Raw genomic sequence first — 19777 nt, 5'->3', positions numbered from 1 at the left:
GGTTCCTCGGGGTCGGGTACCAATCGTTAGAGGAGCTTAGCAGCAGAGTTCTGACATTTCTCTGCAAAAAAAAAAAGGAAATGGTGCCCTGTGATGTTCAAAGGAATCAGGAATCAAATAAATGGAGTGTGTGTGTGTGTGTGGGGGGGGGGGGGGGTGGTAGTCAGGGACAGACATTTTTATCCGCGCACACAGGCTCCATGGGATATCTTTTTTATTAAAATTGCCCCTTCCCCCCTTTCTGGATCGTGGTCCGTGCCTACAACCAACTATTCACACACTCTGTCATATTCATTCAATGTTCATGTAACTCTGTAATGATTCATTCTGGTCACATGACGTCTATTCTTCTGTCCATCCTGAAAGTTTTTTTTCTATTTCTTGGGGGAGTTTTCCCTGATCCGATGTGGGGTCAAAGGTCAGGGGTGTCATATGTGTACAGATTGTAAAGCCCTCTGAGGATAATTCCTAATTCGTGATATTGGGCTATATAAAATAAACTGAATTGAATTTTAATCACCAAAGACAGGTCGAGTGATTCCCCGTCTTTCGTCCAATCCACGCGCAGCAGCGGCGGCTGCGCGGCCGACGGGCACGTGACCACGCCCTCCATGCCGGCGGGGAGGTACGTCCGCCGGGGCATCGGGAGAGCCAGGGCCGCGTCTAGAGCGGAGGAAGAAAAAAAAAGACAAATTGAACTATTTTTACTTTGGGAGAGAGCTACCGCGACGCCGAGGGGAAACTCCGCCCGGCGCAAATAAACTGCCCGACGACCCATAAACTTCTGATTCATTTTCCAGGGGAACCGATTTGTTTTGTTGAAACCAATTTTCCGCGAGTACTTTTTTTGTCGCAGCTGCTGCTGCTGCTTGTATTTACAGCCGGCTGAACGTGTCTGAAGGGTTTCACATGTCGGGAAAAAATAACAGTGGATCGTACCAATGAGCCCTCTGGGGGGTTAATGGACCGACCACAAGATAAAGAAAAGCATGAGTGGAATCTGCTGCTGTCTTTTCAATTGGATTAACATGTCGTTCAATACGCTGATTACTTATTAAAAGGAAATACATCTCAGTTATTGCTGTTATCAGATGCTGTTCCAGGCTTGTTTGACATTTGTGAACAGACGGGAATTAAACTTAAAGTTTGCTAAAAATAAATATTATTAATATGTTTCCAATATTTGGCACTTTTTTCAAGCAGATCTTTACAAGTCTTGACAAATATGGCACTGCATTCTAGTTAGTTGTGACCTCTGCTATGCCTATGATTATTTTCAAAAGATATTACTGTACAGATTGTTAAGAAATTAAAGTTAAAGTTAGCTAAAAATAAATATTATTAATATGTTTCCAATATTTGACCATTTTAAAGCAGATCATTACAAGTATTGACGAATATGGCACTGCATTCTAGTTAGTGGTGACCTCTGCTATGCGTGTGATTGTTTTCAATAGATATTACTGTACAAATTGTCAGGAAATTAAACTTAAAGTTAGCTAAAAATACATATTATTAATATGTTTCCAATATTTGACACTTTTTTAAAGCAGGTCATTACAGGTCTTAACAAATATGACACTCAATTCTAGTTATTGGTGACCTCTGCTATGCCTTTGATTTTTTGCAATACATATTACTGTACAGATTTATAGAAAATTAAAGTTAAAGTTAGCTAAAAATTAATATTATTAATATGTTTCCAATATTTGACACTTTTTTCAAAGAAGATCATTATAAGTCTTGACAAATATGACACTGTGTTCTATTTATTGGTGACCTCTGCTATACCCATGATTATTTTCAATAGATACTACTTTACAGATTGTCAAGAAATTAAAGTTAAAGTTAGCTAAAAATAAATATTATAAATATGTTTCCAATATTTGGCACTTTTTTAAAGCAGGTCATTACAAGTCTTGACAAATATGACACTGCATTCTAGTTATTGATGACCTCTGCTATTTACATGTATAGTAGTGCAGCAGTAATCTTCAAAGTAATTTGATTAACTATTGAACAACGTTTATTGAGGAAAGAGGAAACATTTTGCATTTTCAAAGGGAGCTACGGTTTAATTTCACATCTCGGATATGGAACTTGGGATAACTTTCTTTATGGTTGCCATGACTACAGCTGAAACTAATGCATTAGAGTTGATGGCTAGACACTGCATTTGAAATAACTAGCATCCACTCCTTCCCATCTCTTTCTTTAATCTATGATCTGCAGCTTTTGAAGGAGCTCTGAATGACGTTAGCGATCATTTTCACACAGCGCCTTGCGACTTTAAAGAAAAGAGGCACCTTAAGGAGCCTCTTTAAAGAAAGGAGGCACCTTAAGGAGCCTCTTTAAAGAAAGGAGGCACCTTAAGGAGCCTGTGGTTCGTTGCTTACGGCCGTCTGCATTCATGCTTCAGGGTTAAAGAGGAAAAAGCAACTCAACAATCCGCTGATTGCATTTATCATATTTAGAATTATTATTATTTTTCTTTATATTATATATATATATTAATTATCTGATTTATTTAGGATAGGAATATTTAAGCATTTTGGCTTCTACCTATACCTTTTCAGTCTTTCTGTTTTCTATATTATATAGAATAATATTCCACTGTATTGCAATGATTGACTGAATAAAATACACAACAACTACACAACAAATAAACAGAATCTCAATTGTTAATATTCTCCTTCGTGATTAGATGACGACACTACCAACACAAATAAATCAAATTAAAATGATCGTAGAGATAATTGTGAGAACAAGAAAGAAAGCAGAAACACTTCATGTCTATATTTGAAGGCTCACAACGACAAACCACACACACGCTAAATGAAAACGTACGCATGACGGTGAGGTTGGCCGAGGCGCTGGGCGGGTTCAGCAGGCCGTTGCTCGGCAAGCAAGTGTAGTTCCCAGAATCCTCGGGGATGAGACTGGTGATGAGTAGAGTTCCGTCTACCATGATCTTCACTCGCGACTTCAGAGACCTCGAGGGAGAGAAGATAAATATATCAAACACACACACACACACACAGGGGAATTCTTCAAGATGCAAAGCACACAGCAGCTGCTTGAGAATAACAACGAGTCGTAATCCAGCTCTTCCACTATGTCGAATCTCTCGGAGCATCAATAGTGTAGGAGTTTGTTTTGTTGTCTTTTTGAGTTATTCACCATTGTGTGTAGATGGAGGTGAAGGAAATTTCAGTTGGAGTGGGAGAAGAGGAGCGTCCACTCGTATGATACATTCTCACATTTATAGGAGAAACCAGATGAGTGTTGCGGGGCCGCGGTGCCTTCGTATCCCCCGGTTACTCGCGTTTGTGCTCGTGGGGTCGACCCGCCGCCACGCATTGGAGCTCGTCGCCACGCGGGTCAGATGACTCGCGTACCGCCACCGAGCCGGATATGTATCCACACTGCTATGTTGCTGAATGCCGCTTTTTATTCCAGCTCCATTTCGCAGTATTTTCCATATTAACGATGAATCAAATGACGAAAACCACAACGGGTGATCACCAACGCTTTTCTAGGTCTCAGGACCCGTCCACCGCCTCCGTGTTCCCAGTCTGCCCATCCCTTCGGCCCAGATTGAAATGCCACAACAACCATTCAATGGATTGTTGTTCAAATTCAGATTATACGCGGCAACCCCAAAAATGATAAATAACTCGGCGGGTCAAAGTTTCTTTTGTTTACAGCGTAATCACAAAGACCTGAAAACAAATGTATCGCGTTCCACATCCCTCTGTACGTAGTGCGTCGTGCACTTTAGCTAACGTTGGCACTGAACCTGGATGGTGACCGGGGTTAGCGTTGCACGTGCATATCAGCATGCTAACGTTAGCATTGAGCGCAAAATGCTACCAGTGCCACTAGCATGAATGGAGGCTCTTAGGGAGGTATTCACAACAAATTATGGGGGTTGTGCGGTGGTGTGGGAGTGTGACCTTAAAAAAGTCCCATTTGTTTGATTGAATCCCTTCTTCAAAGCCATTTTTATACAACAGCTTTTAAGTGACTTTGTCCTTTTATGCAGTTCTTTGGTTCCCCTAAATTTAGTAAGTCTGTTTTTATTTTACGATTCCATTTGTTGTGCCTTGATTCTCTGTAGAGTACTTTGTAAACTCTGTTTTTAAAGGTGCTATATAAATAAAGTTATTATTATTGACGCAACCGATTTGAATCGTCCACTCACCGCGGTAACTTGACTGGCATGTTGATATATATATATATATATATATGTTTTACTTGTTTACACTGGCATGTGGTTAAATTTAATTTGCTACGGTTTGTTTCTTAATCTTTTTGTTCATATATTTTTCTTATTTGTTTTATTGTGTTTTTTATGTCACCATCTTCAATATACTTTGCTGTTTTAACTGTTGACAAGTTTTGGCACCTGTTGACAAATTGTTTTAATTGACTACTTTACTGCACTTTGTGACACTTTGTCTATATATATAAACTTTACTTACTTTTTAGTGGATTTGTATTCATGTACTAGAGCCCAGAGTGTATCAGCTTTTCTGTCCCTTTTCTTGCACACTTTTGCAATTGCAACTGTATAAATGTGCTCAGCAGGATTTCTAACCCTCTTTTCAGCTTTAAGCATAATAATAATAATAATAATGTATAACCTTGTAAAATGTAAAAACTTTTTTTTGGTCTTGGTCCAAAGCGGGTTGAGTATCAACCGGAGTGTAGACGCGATGAATAATGATATCTGTGTGATGGAGAAACCCACAGGAGGGGAAGTAATGCTAATTAAGCCCTCCACCTTGCTCCACTGACCACAGCTCCCAAAGAGAGAGAGAGAGAGAGAGAGAGAGAGAGAGGGCTCCAATCGCCTGGCGGATGATGTGCTCGGCAATCACCCACCATTCTCTCGCTCGCTCGGATCATCTTCATCCTGGAACCGAACGCCGCCATTGTGAAACCTGGAGAGGCTCAGTCAGCGCGTTTGCACAATTTCAGGCAAATATATAGATTATTTATTACATTTTTTTCGATTTCAAGTAGCGTCTCATGGGTTGTGGAGGTCTGGATCGTGGTCCATGGCTACTACGAACTATTCATACTCTGTCATACTCATTCAATGTGTTTATGTAACTGTGATGCTTCATTCTGGTCACATGACGTCTTTTATTCTGTCCATCCTGGAGAGGGATCCTCCTCTCTTGCTCTCCTGAAGGTTTCTTCCCTTTTTTTCTCTTGTGAATTTTTTTTTCCTTCTATTTTTTGGGGAGTTTTTCCTGATCCGATGTGAGGTCAAAGGTCAGGGATGTCGTATGCGTCCATATTGTAAAGCCCGCTGAGGATAATTCGTAATTTGTGATATAGGGCGATACAAAATAAACTGAAGTGAATCTGAAGATTTATTTTCTTCTCGTATTCCACGTGTCCTTTTGGAAGACACTGTTACATATTGTCTTCACTAAGCCTGGTTTTTTTCTTTTTCTTTGAGGGATTAAGAAGTCCAAAACAATCATCCCTCTTGTTCTATCTCTGGTTCACACGACACCACGCGGTCAACGTGCCAGAGAAGAGAAGCAATGAGCGAGAGCAGCAGCGGAGGCGGCGGGTAAAAGACGTTCATCAATTCTTTTCCACAAACGGATGATTTGTCATGCTTTTTAAAATATAATACGCCTCAGTCGGTCACAAACACGCAGCATTCAAAGTTGTCCGCTCCTCCGGATGAGAACAAAGCGGCGAGAGCGACACGTCGTTTTTTTCAACAGCGCACATGAACACAACTCGTTAATCACAGACGCTTTGTGTCACACGGACGCCAAAAGGGAGGCCTCGCTTTGTATAAACACAATTATAATTACTATTTTCATTTTTTTTAAATCACAATAAATAGCAGTTATTGTATATATCGATCTGGACATCTGTAACCGTTGACTTCTCGTTGACGTGACGTTGAAATCTACTTGTGGACGCGGTCATATTCACTGCCAGCGAACCGACTCATGAGGTCTGAGGCGCAAAAGATGAGGTCACCGTGTACGATTGTTATTCCAATGATTTGAACTTTACATCAGAAGTAGACAAAGATACAGCTTTCATTCCCCTGGGGATTCTCTCTCTCTCTAATAATAATAATAATAATAAGACAGAAATAACTATATTGAAATAATCTCTCTCCCACTCTCCCTCTGTCTCTCTCTCTCTCTCTCTCTCTCTCTCTTTCTAATAATAAGACAGAAATAACTATATTGAAATAATTTCTCTCCCTCTCTCCCTCTCTCGCTCTCTCTCTTTCTAATAATAAGACAGAAAAAACTATATTGAAATAATCTCTCTCCCCTTCTCCCTCTCCCTCTCCCTCCCTCTCTCTCCCCTTCTCCCTCTCTCTCCCTCCCTCTCCCCTTCTCTTCCTCTCTCCCTCCCTCTCTCTCCCCTTCTCCCTCTCTCTCTCTCTCTCCCTCCCTCTCGCTCTCCATCCCTCTCTCCCTCTCCCTCTCTCCCCTTCTCCCTCTCTCTCTCCCTCTCTCTCCCCTTCTCTCTCCCTCTCTCTCCCTCCCTCTCTCTCCCCTTCTCCCACTCCCACTCTACCTCTGTCTCTCTCTCCCTCCCTCTCTCCCTCTCTCTCTCTCCCCTTCTCTCTCTCTCTCTCCCTCTCTCCTCTCTCTCTCCCTCTCTCTCCCTCTCTCTCCCTCCCTCTCCCCCCCTCTCCCCTTCTCTTCCTCTCTCCCTCCCTCGCTCTCCCCTTCTCCCACTCTACCTCTGTCTCTCTCTCTCTCCCCTCTCTCTCTCTCTCCCTCTCTCTCCTCTCTCTCTCTCCCTTTCTCTCTCTCTCTCTCTCCCTCTCTCACCAGAACCCTCTGTAACTGTGAGTTATCCAGGGTGTGTGTTGTCCCGTGTTTACTCCAGTGCTTCCCGGCCATTTTAATTTGCCAAGTCCGTCACACTCGTTCATCTCCAGCCGTCTCTCCTGCGCCGCGGCGTTCAGCCGCCCGGCAGACCGTCCTCTGATTGGTCGCTCTCGCTGTACATCATACACGTTACTCAGGAGGAGCACTCAAACCAAACGGGAGGACGGCCGCTCGGCGCCGGGCTTTAGTCCAACCTGAACTCCGATTGAGAAGAAGAAAAAAAAAATGATTTGTCAAAACACAAATTGAACAACGAGGTCTAAAAGACACACGAGAGTGTCTCTCTAAATGTTTTACCGGCGCCTGAGTGCCGTGTCATACCCAGACCCGGGTGGGTCCACAGGTGTTGCTATTTTCATTTTAAAGCAAACTCCCGAATGGATGAGCAGCTCGGAGGGCCTCCCCCGACAGCACCGTGTGCACCGGCAGCGCAGAAGAAGAAAAAGAGTTTCATAAATAAATTAACCTCAGCTGACTTTTTTTTGGTACCTACGGGGACGTTTTTTTTCTCAAATCGCTCCCCTTTCTCCATGTCAGTTTTGGAAGAAATTTTAGAAGTTATCAAATCCTTCAGTGGACCGGCACCAGAGTGCACGTCAGAAAGGCTTCCAGCTCCACCGGGTCTGCTGGGACTCTCATGTGCCGGAGCTGCATGGACTCAGACTTAAGACTTTTTATTCGGAAGATTTGAGCTTGTGTGGACGTTTTATTCTCCATCGATCTCACTAAAAAGACTTATATTTTTATTTTTGTAATCTTTGTTATCACACAGTTTTTCTTCCTGAATATCCTTGTGTTTACTTCACCTTTCCACTGTGTTGCATCTCTTTTTGTCGGATCTTTTTTTCTTCATCTCCTCTCTGTGAAACATTTAGTTCTTCTTTGCACTCGGCCGTGAAATGCGCATCGTTAGATTTGAATTAGACATAACCACCACTTTAAAAAAAATAAAAAATAAAAAGAGAAACCACACAAAAGGCAACAAACGAACCCGCACTGCAGAAAACATCAGAGCCGCAGCACAGAGGGGAGGAGGCGGGGCTCACTCACTCGATGTGGTGGACGTTCTCTCCTCCTCTCTGCCACACGTACGTCATGTTGGGGGGGTCGGCCACCGCCTGGCACCGCAGAAGTGCATTCTGGGACTTGTTGAGTGCGGTGCTTGTGGGAGGGATGACGATGACAGGTGGACCTGGGCGGGTTACAAAAGGCGGCGCATGAAGTTTAGTCACACGAAATAATTATTTTCATTGTTGATTATTCTTTTGAACCATCCAGTGATCTTGAAAAAAAATCCATTAAAAAAAACCACACAATGAATCCATCTTAATATCTTCATTCTACCCATTACTCCCCAACTCTACCCTTCAGCATCTGATTCATCACTAAATAGAGCAACATGTTACACGGAGACATTAATCTGGTACCAGGTGTAGTTATCTAATAACTATACTATATAATATATCTTTTATCATGCTGCACCTGAGAGGAGATCAGGAAATCATCAGTCAAATGAAAACTCGAGCAAGAACACGTTATCTGATTCACCTCTTATCAGTTATTGTGGCATTTAAGATGCTGCTAGATGAAATAATAATACAAAATATGAATTAAATTGTTCTGGTATTGAGGGAGAGAGAGAGCTATCACTAAAATCTGGCTTTAATGTATTTGTTGGAGCTATTTATTTGTTAGTATTTAGTTATTTTATTGACAATTAGTTGTGTTTCATCATTCAGGTTGTTTGCTTATTTAGGTTTCTATATATTAGAATAACTATTAATGATAGTTTTTAGTTTAGTTAAATTCATTGTTGTTGTTTAGATATATTAATTATTTTGATTGTTCACTAATTGGGTAACACTGTGGGCACCTGTGGTTATATGTAGGAGTAGACAGGTACAGGACCAGCATGCACCTGGGTCGGCCTATTGGTTTTTTTTACTAGTGCAGGAGAGGCAGCGTTCGGAGTTCCTTTTGTTTGTTTGTTTGTTTAGACAATGGACAATACTTTCTTTTGTCTGTGTAAGTCACAAACTCCACGGTGCGTCAGTGGCAACTTGATTCATGTTTGTTTTTGATTTATTGGACGAATGGCCACGACTGTCACCGCTCGGGGGCAACTCCTCGCCATCGCCGCACGCCCACATCATAAAGGGCTTGTTTTGTTGTTGTTGTTGTTGTTGTTGCTACTGACAGGCTCAGATTGTTGTGTTAAGTTTCTGACATTGTTGTGAAAAGAAAAAGAAAAAAACAGATTCTAAAGTATTTTTTTCTTGAATTTTCACATCTGGAAATCAGCGAAATGCTCAGCTAAAAATAAGGGGGTGGGGGGTCAAATAATCCCAAATTACCCTTAAAGAGACAGGAACATCGTGGCGTGCTGGGAGGAGCTAAGATTTGAGATTTTTTTGTAAGCGTTTATGACAACAAGAAAAAAAAAGAAAAAAGCCAATGAAAACATTGCTCTCCTGAAAAAAAGTACATCACAACATCTCCGAGACTGTCGTCAAATACGCCGATGCGTGCCGTCTCCTTGGCAACTAATCGCTTACGACTCGAAGCGAGCGTCACATTGATCTCTTCCCTCCAGCGTGCCGAACACCCGACACGCGTGCCATTTGCGAACAGCGAATAAAAAGGAGGCTCGACGCGCCGCATGATTTATGGATAAATAACCGCGTGATCTCGGATTCACGACCTTAAACGAACGCCGCCGTGCGACGGTTTAGAGGTCGCTGAAGGCTTTTTAGTGTGACTTCATCTGTTAAGTATCCCATAATCCATCCGTGTGGCAGCCAAAAGCTCAGATGATGTGACTTTCCACCGAGCTGCGTTAAGACGGTGATGTGAGCTCACGGTGATGATTATTATTATCATTATTATTATTATTATTACTATTAGTAATAGTAGTAGTCGTAGTATCATTATTATCATTATTATTATCATTATTATGATTATTATTATTTTCATTATTATCATTATTAGTATTATTATTAGGGCTGTCAATCGATTAAAAAAAATTCACTAATTAATCGCACATTTTGAAATTGCGATTAATTAATCGCGCTTAAAAGTGTTTTCCTTCTTTTTAAAGACAAAACTTCACACAGAGCTGTGTTTTCAAAGAGGCTCCTACATATAAAGTGCCAGCGAGGTATTTAATATCGTGGATGATAAATTGTTTCTTCAGTGAAACATCAGATTAGTAAAAAAAATATATATTGAGACCCCATTGGTCCTGTCATCTTTAACATTGAACAGCAGCAGAACCAGTGGCCTTGGTAACTGACTGACATTCACATATGTCACGTTAACCCTCTGGAGGCTGGGGGCATTTTATACATTTTACAAAATAAATTAAATTCACCGTTTAAAGTCTTTTGCATGTGACACACCCCCACGTGTTATACATCAAACATTCCAGAACAATCTCAGCTCTGAAATAAGGCTCATTGTCCTCACGCCGTGTTCTCTGGTTCTCTGGCTGACAGGCTGCTAAATGAGCCTTACCTGTGAGGTGGGAGGTCCTTTGTGATTTACTGAGTGTTCATTGGTTGTTTTTACCGAAACGGATTGACAAATCATGGTGAAGGTTTCGTGTGACGAGTTCTTTCCGCGCCGCGTCACCCGACGCGTCGCCCCTCCGTTCCTCTGTGTCTCAGAGGGGGAGACGGGAGGAAGGAGGAGCAGGAGGAAACCCGACTGATTCATCCACGAGTTAAACTGATTTCTGCTCCTTATTTTCGCGGAGAAATAATTGCTTTAAAAACGGAAACAGTGTCAAACCGTACTGCCGCGGTTTTTAAAAAAAAGTTGCGTTAATTGCGTCAAAATATTTTTGTGCGTTAACGCGGCCAAATTAATCGCATAGATTAACGCGTTAACGCTGACAGCCCTAATTATTATCATTATTATTAAAAATGGGACCACTGCGGCTAAAGAGATTCCAAAAGTAAGTGAAACGTCGGGACGCGATGCCTAATTATTATTTTGTTTCCATTTTTCTTGATATTTTTTCTCCATTTTTCTTGATATTTTTTCATTTTCTCCATATTCCAGACGAGTCCTGGTTTCTCCGGAGGAAATACATGAGTAGGTGGAGGAGTAGGAGTCAGAAATACATTCCACAATGAGTCGGTGTAATCCTGTGACACAGCATGGCGTATACCACGTTTTTTTCCGGCTATTGCATTATATTTTCTTTGTTTAAAGTGAATCCGTCGAAATTGAACACAGATTGACCTCGAGAGAAATGCTCACTGGAGTTGGACCACAAGTGTGTTTATGGAAAAACAAGAGAAACCAAATGTAATATTATTATTATTGATGTGAACGAACGGATTTCCGAGTGTGTGAGTGTTGTGAGTGTGTGAGTGTGTGAGTGTGTGAGTGTGTGAGTGACATCTACACGGGGGCAGAACGAGGGGCGACGGGTTCTGTTGCCGTTAACGCTCCGTCACATGATGCAAGACGGAGAAACAGATGCAACGAGAGGCGGAGGCTCGCTGCCAGAGAGGCGCCCACCGACTTCAGAGAGGCTGAGGGAGCCGGCAGGGAGGCGCACGGCAGACAGACAGACAGATAAACAGGCAGACAGGCAGACAGGCAGACAGACAGACATACAGGCAGACAGTCAGACAGACAGGCAGACAGACAGACAGACAGGCAGACAGACAGGCAGGCAGACAGGCAGACAGGCAGACAGGCAGACAGACAGGCAGACAGGCAGACAGACAGACAGACAGGCAGACAGACAGACAGGCAGACAGGCAGGCAGACAGACAGACAGACAGACGGGCAGACAGACAGACAGACAGACAGGCAGACAGGCAGACAGACAGACAGACAGACAGACAGGCAGACAGACAGACAGGCAGACAGACAGACAGACAGACAGACAGACAGACAGACAGGCAGACAGACAGGCAGACAGGCAGACAGACAGACAGGCAGACAGACAGACAGACAGACAGGCAGACAGGCAGACAGACAGACAGACAGACAGAGAGACAGACAGGCAGGCAGGCAGCAACTGACCTTTGACCTTGACGTCGGTCGTGCGCGTGGCGTTCCCCTCGGCGTTGGAGGCGTGACAGGCGTAGCGTCCCGCTGACCTCACGCTCACCTCTCTCAGAGATAAGGCTCCTTCCTGGTGAGATGCAGACAGACAGACAGACGGGCATTTCATTGACTGGCAGACAGCGAGACGGGCACACCTGTCTGTCTGCCTGCGTGTACCTGTACAGCAGGCGGAGGAATGTCTCTCCAGGTACGCAAAGCGCTCTGCTGAAGGCGTCTTCCCTTTTTTCACTGGGAAAGGGTTTTTATATTTTTGGGGAGTTTGTCCTGATCCGATGTGAGGTCAAAGGTCAAAGGTCAGGGATGTCTATGTGTTCAGACTGTAAAGCCCTCTGAGGCACATTTGTAATTTGTGATAATGGGCTGTATTAAATATACAGAATTGAATTTTATTGCTTTGGGGAAATCACTGGAATAAACTACCTCTATGTCTTCATAATACACACGTTCATAACACACACGTTCATAACACACACATTCATAATACACACGTTCATAACACACACGTTCATAATACACATTCATCGTTCATAACACACACGTTCATAACACACATTCATAACACACGTTCATAATACACACATTCATAATACACACGTTCATAACACACACATTCATAACACACATTCATAATACACACATTCATAATACACACGTTCATAACACACATTCATAATACACACGTTCATAACACACATTCATAATACACACGTTCATAATACACACGTTCATAATACACACGTTCATAACACACATTCATAATACACACATTCATAATACACACGTTCATAACACATTCATAATACACACGTTCATAACACACATTCATAATACACACATTCATAATACACACGTTCATAATACACACGTTCATAGCACATTCATAATACACACGTTCATAACACACATTCATAATACACACGTTCATAACACACATTCATAATACACACGTTCATAACACACATTCATAATACACACGTTCATAATACACACGTTCATAACACACATTCATAATACACACGTTCATAATACACACGTTCATAACACACATGTTCATAATACACATTCATAATACACACGTTCATAACACACATTCATAATACACACGTTCATAATACACACGTTCATAATACACACGTTCATAATACACATTCATAATACACACGTTCATAATACACACATTCATAATACACACGTTCATAATACACACATTCATAATACACACGTTCATAATACACACGTTCATAACACACATTCATAATACACACGTTCATAACACACATTCATAATACACACATTCATAATACACACGTTCATAATACACACATTCATAATACACACGTTCATAATACACACGTTCATAACACACACATTCATAATACACACGTCAATAACACACACATTCATAATACAGATTCATAATACACACGTTCATAACACACATTCATAATACACACGTTCATAGTACACACTACACACATTCATAATACACACATTCATAACACACACATTCATAACACACATTGATAACACACACATTGATAACACACACATTGATAACACACACAGGCCCGCTCAGCAGCTGAATGACGTGTATTTTAACAATCTGCTGTATTTTCAGTGATGAACAGGAATTTTTCTCCAAAGTTTAACATTTTTCAACTTTAGGCGAAATATTCTCAACCATTCGTTTGCTTATGGGATCTACTCACGTGAACAATTCGCAACGCGTGTGTTGTGAACGCACCTTTAGATATACGAGTAGCTCGGTACATGAGGTAGCTGGATGGATCGCTGGATCCCACTCCACAGTATTTTATGAGTGTTTTAAAGGTCCTAACGAGGTCATAGGTTAAAGTTCATATGGCTCTCAGGTGTCTTTTGGTCATTTTGTTAATATCCTACTGGATACAATACAAACAGAAGATGTTTCTGTCGGAGAAAAGGTGGATAAAATCCATAAATGTATATATTAATGTGTTCACGGTGGCATAAACAAACCTGATAATGTATTCTTGGAATCACACTGTCATCTTTTAGCCAAGTGATGGTTGGGGTCGGGTTGCCGATAGCAACGCAGGCAAGAGAGAGGTGACTTCCGACCAGAGCCTCCAGCGCAGGAGGCGGGGTTTCGGTGAAGGTGGGCGGGGCTACGGAAAACCAAACAGGGAGGTGAGCGTGGAATTATATGAAATGTCTCGGTTATCCAAAAATACTGGAATAATTGTACTTATGTATTCTTATTGCATCACAGATAGCACTTTTATTTTAGTGACATATACTTAATTAAGGTGATCATAAATAATGCATAAATAATGCAATTAAAAAAATACTGTATCTTTTAAATCAGTCTCTATTTTTGACATTACATTGTGATTCCAGGATATACAAAAACAGCTAGACCGCTTTTTTATGTCACTCACGTGACGATATTCCCGAATATTGTAATAATGGAAATACACCATAAAACTGTCAGAAACGGAGATAAATCTAAAGCAAGATCCACGCCGTCTCCCAAGATAAGAAAAAACACTCAAAGAGAAAAAGCCGGACGACAGAAGCAGCCAAAAAGTCTTTTTCAAAAGTAATATTATAAAGTTATAGTTTGTTCTCCACAGCCTGTGCTCAGTTTACTGACATCACCGAACACTATTATTTCATACTCTGAAGCCAAAATGTCAGTTACGCTGCTTTTTGATCTGCGAAACGTGAACGATTCTGCTGCCACTTTAAGTCTCGGATCTCATCAGAGAGCCCTTTTCTTTTCTTTTAACAGCCGACTCCAGACAAAAACAAAACCCCAACGTTCTCATTCAATTCCTCCGACTGCTGCGAACACTTATTGTCCCCTCCTCGCTCAATAAATAACCCGGAGGAGAAAAGCAGGCTTCGGAAATCATTGTTATTATGGTTCTTATCTGAATTACGCTTTTTGTTTTATTGTCATGGGAGAGACCCGGCGACACTCTGGCGTGTCTTTTTTTTTTTTACCTTCGCCATGATAAAATATAATAAAATATATGCTTGTTGCATGTCAAATAGATTTAATTCTGCATTTCCAGCCTGGATGACACTGGAAACTGAATTGTTGAGTTAGAGATTGCAAACAATAGCTATGTGAGAGAGTTACCTGCGGGGCATGTCAGTGATGTTACCTCCAAGGCCTGAAGTGCACCGTCACGATCTCTGATCTGACGCACACACAGAGCCGACTCGGCGGAGCACTTTGATCTGCGCCGCTACTTTTTTTCTGTATGTTTGAGTCGCAGCAAAGGTTTTTTTTTTTTTTTCCTCCCAAAATACGGATGAAACTTCAAAGCGGAGAAAAATAATGATGTGTATTTCATATTTAGGATGTATTATTTAAACGTGATGACTCTAGTCAGTTGAAGAAAGTCAAAAGTTAGCTGAAGTCTTTCGACACAAAGGTTTTGGGGTGTAAGTGGTGAGCATGGAGCAGCCGTCAGGGGCTCGACGGAATAAATGAAATGAAACTGATTTCTGCCAATAAAATAAATATTTTCACGAAAGAGATTCAAAGATTTTCTCAGATGTCAATGTCACAATTTGGATCAGACAACAATATGGATCATGATCAAATTAGTGTGCTCTTTGATAAATAATAATAATAATATTAATAATAATTATAATAATATTATTGTAAAAGTAATAATATAAATAATAATAATAAAAATAATTATACAAATAGGAATAATAATAACTATAAAAACAACAATAATAATAATAATAATAGTAATATTAATAAACTAATAATAATAATAATAATTTAGACTGTAAACACATGTTTACAATGTTTACGAGGGAATACATTTAATTTAAATTAATTTAATAAATCAAATGTGAAGTAGGGTCATTTTCTCATAGACTTCTATACAATCAGACTTATTTTTGCAACCAGAAGAGTCGCCCCCTGCTGGTCATTTTAAATAATGCAAGACACTACCGCATCGGCGTCACCCCTCAAAACCGGGGCACGCTTCGCGAGAACAACTAATCCTTATCCCAACTCCAGGCTGGCTTCAATCTGCCGTTTGTTGTAAAAGGTATAGAGGCCATCTCACAAATCCAAACCAAATGATATTTATTCATTTTATTAATGAGCATTGATCATATTTCGACTACATCGGAATCGACTTGATAGACCTCACCGGTGACAGACAGCTGAGTCCAGGTGGCATTCTGCAGCTCATCCGAGGCTTCGTCCAATAAGAGGATCCGACACTCGTACGCGCCCCCGTCCTGCAGCCGCAGGTCCTCCAGCCTCAGGTCGGTGACTCGCACCAGAGACGCCCGGCCTGAGGAAAACACACAGACAGGTGAGCGGGGCCGGCGTGAAGATGCCCGAGAGGGGACCGCCCACATGGACGTGACGCTGACATCACTCGTCATCGCCCTCGGGGGTTCTGAGAAGTGCGACTGTTGTTATTGTTGTTGTGCTGCTGCAGAAGAACGCCTGAAACTGCCGTGCACAAACGACACTCAACCACGCACACACACACACACACACACAAAAGGAACTGGGATCTCCTGGTTGCCAGGTAACGGCTCCCGCGAGCCCGTGCGGCGCAGCTCGCCGCGTCGACTCTTTCTCCTTTCCAGTCGGCAGCCCACGTCCTCCCGGTGTCAGTTGTCTCACGGTTTTTATCCGGTGGACGATTGTGCGGTGACCCAACGGCACGGAACAACACGGCTGAGGAGAAGCTGTCAATGAAGTCATAACTGAGGACACACACACACACGCTGCAGCGGGGGGGGGTGGGCACTGGGTTTGAATGGCGGTGTGAATGATTAACAGAGGCTTTGGACGTCTGGTGACTGTGCAGCAGGGAGGCAGAGAGAAGCAGGAAGTTGGGGGTTCGGTATGTTGTCAGCGATAACACGCCTTATTTACTTTTCCAAGCCGCCAAAGGGGACTAAATCCACAGGAGGGAGGAGGGGGGGGGGGTAAATTGGAGCAAAACACGCATCAGCACACACTCTGGGAGATTTGAGCGTTTCAAAATCCTGACCTTTGACCCCTGGCAGGGTTTTTTTCTTTTTATATGTACCTCCTCTCTCAGTGTGATATAGGTCAGCGGAGGCCTGAGAGGAAAGGCCGAGGCAGGAAACGTGACCGGGGAGCGGTCAGACTAAAAGGGAAGGGAAGGGCGGAGGTGGAGTGAGAGCTCGACCCGACGACGCCTCGACCGCCGCCCAATGAAATATGCACGAGTGCAGGAGGATTTGTATGCGAGGTAAATGGAGTGCGAGAGAACCTCCCTCGTAGCCACCGAGACGCGTGTCAGGACGCGGTGCGGCAATCTATTTGAATGATTTAAATATCTTTTTATGAAAATATAATTGCATTGCTGGACTTTTTTCTTTTTTTTTAGCTATCCATTATTGGTTAAAATCTCGACTGCAAAAAGTATTTTGCGAAGCAGCGTTTTCTATATGTATTCCCATGTATTTATTTATTTATTTATTTATTGATTGAGCTCATTTAATTGACCAATTTCTCATTCATTTTCATTTTCAAATGTCACCACCGGCTGAACGGGGAGCAGCAGGCCTGCAGCTTTTGTCGGTTAGAGAGTCGGTTCTGGTTTTCGGGGAGAAGCGTCTTCTGCCAAATGGGGCATTTAGAGCGTGAGAGCGCGGCTCGGGGGACGCCTGCAGGAGGAGCCGCGATTGCTGCCGAGAGCTCGGCCATTAGACGTCGTTGCTGCTGCCGCGGCGACGATGATTCAGAATAATATCGAGAAGGGAAATATATCCACACAAAAAACCCTGCGGGCCGTTCCACGGAGCGCGGCCATGTAACCCGATGAGAGTGGAAAGGATACAGGTAGAGGCCCCGCCCCCTTCCTCCTCCTCTCTTCTTCCTTTTCTTCCTGCTCCTCCGATTCCTCTTCCTCCTCAGCCTCCTCATCTTCCTACTCCTCCTCTTCCTCCCTATTCTTCTTTCTCCTGCTCCTCCTCCCTCCTCTTCTTCTTCTTCCTTCTCCCTCCTCCTGCTGCTCCTCCTCCTCTTCCTCCTCCTCTTTTTGCTCCTTCTCCCTCATCCTGCTCATCCTCTTCCTCTCCTCATCCTGCCTCCTCTTCTTTCTCCTTCTCCCTCCTCCTGCTCCTCGTCCTCCTTCTGTTTTTCCTCTTTCTCTTCTTCCTCCTTCTTCCACCTCATGCTCATCCTCTTCCTCCTCCTCCTCTTCCTCATGTTCTCCGACCGCCCCCTGTTGTGCTCACTCTCTGACCGAGATAAACAACATTCTCCATCCGCTCAATTTATGCACACATGCATGTGACACAATGTATTTATCCGTTTCCACCTGAAGGCACCCCCCCCCCCTCCCTCTCCAATGCGTTCTCAGGTGACAGAGAAACACAAAACCCTTCGGCGTCATGACGACGTACAGCTCCTCGCGAAGCTTCGGTCGGAACTTAAACGTCTGCATCGGCTCCGTTGGCCTTTCAGTAAACAGCAAAGAAAGGAGGTGAAGCTCAGGTTGTGTTCAGGAGACTTTATTCCTGATTTGGGTTTCTTACTCCCCGTGTCACGTAAACGCGCCGAGAAGCGGAGCGTGCTTTGAGCCACCAAGCATCCCTCAAATGACCCAATCAGCTGTCCTTGTCAAATAATAACACGTTCAAGAGGCACTCCGCGCACAATTTGTTCTTTTTTGTTCTCATTTTTATTCAGAGTGAAGGACGCGCCGCGGATATAGATTTCCTTTCTGCCAGAATGGATATGAGTTTCTTTTTAAAAATGTCTTTTTGGGGAGAAATCCTCGAGAATGTGTCTCGTTCTGTTTCGGACAGCTAGGACAAGAATCATAAAAAAATCGAATACCACTTATGTCCCTGAGAATGTGCCGAGGGGTCTCTGAGGGACGTCGGCGCCGCTCGGCGGGAGGCGATCGGGTTTCGGGTTCGAGAACCAAGGCGGATACGGTGTCGCTCCTCGCCGCTCGAGGCTCCGTTGGAACTCCCGCCGTTTGTCCAGCGGACGCATCTCAGCCAGGTGGACTCGGCTGTGCCCGGCGGTGGCGTTGTATACAGCTGTGTTTACTCTTCGTGGAGTCGGCAGCTGTGTGGGTGCCGCGGGACTTTGCCGCATCGCTAATCCTTTGATCGTTGCTGCTCTAGTACAATAAATACATGTAAACCCTTTTAGCTCTTAAGACTCTCGAGGGGGGGGGGGAGCAATCTAAAGCATCTCACACTCCGGGAGCAGCGCGCCGTATCGCCGGATGAGGCGAACTGCAATCAGAAGGGGTTAGATTGGATCTCTTGTTTTAAAAAGGTGACGAAAAAGAGGGAAAGGAGTCCCTCAGCAAGAAGACGCACAAGGAGACTCGCAAGGAGACACGCAAGCGCAAGGTGACTCGCAAAGAGACTCGTATCGAGACTCGCAAGGAGTCTCGTAAAGAGACTCGCAAGGAGACTTTCAAGGAGACTCGGAAAGAGAATCGTAAGGTGAATCGTAAGTAGACTTGCAAGGAGACTTGTAAGGAGATACGAAAGGAGACTCGTAAGGAGAGACGCAAGGAGACTCGCAAGGAGACTGGCAAGAAGACTCGCAAGGAGACTCGCAAGGAAACTCGCAAGGAGACACGTAAGGAGACATGCAAGGAGAGACGCAAGGAGACTCGTAAGGAGACATGCAAGGAGAGACGCAAGGAGACTCGTAAGGAGACTCAATGAGAGACACAAGGAGACTCAATGAGACTTGCAAGGAGACTCAAGGAGAGACACAAGGAGACTCAAGGAAACTTGCAAGGAGACTCGCAAGGAAACTCGCAAGG

At 43.2% G+C, this 19777-nt stretch overlaps 1 protein-coding gene across 5 annotated transcripts in view; it reads right to left on the bottom strand.

The window, feature by feature from the left end:
• igsf9a (immunoglobulin superfamily, member 9a) overlaps positions 1–19777 on the bottom strand; it is a 53132-nt gene that overhangs the window by 17869 nt on the left and 15486 nt on the right. For all 5 annotated transcript variants that reach the window (XM_056431973.1, XM_056431972.1, XM_056431976.1 and 2 more), the window contains 6 exons: positions 16142–16288; positions 13974–14122; positions 11931–12042; positions 7941–8082; positions 2848–2993; positions 521–663 (listed from right to left, as the gene is read on the bottom strand). In XM_056431973.1, coding sequence (XP_056287948.1) covers positions 521–663; positions 2848–2993; positions 7941–8082; positions 11931–12042; positions 13974–14122; positions 16142–16288 — 839 coding nt within the window. The remainder of the gene's footprint in view (positions 1–520; positions 664–2847; positions 2994–7940; positions 8083–11930; positions 12043–13973; positions 14123–16141; positions 16289–19777) is intronic.

This window comes from Pseudoliparis swirei, chromosome 15 (assembly GCF_029220125.1).
Source record: "Pseudoliparis swirei isolate HS2019 ecotype Mariana Trench chromosome 15, NWPU_hadal_v1, whole genome shotgun sequence".
Lineage (NCBI taxonomy): Eukaryota > Metazoa > Chordata > Actinopteri > Perciformes > Liparidae > Pseudoliparis > Pseudoliparis swirei.
Note: the sequence above shows the minus strand (reverse complement) of the source record. Positions and strands in the feature narration are given on the sequence as shown.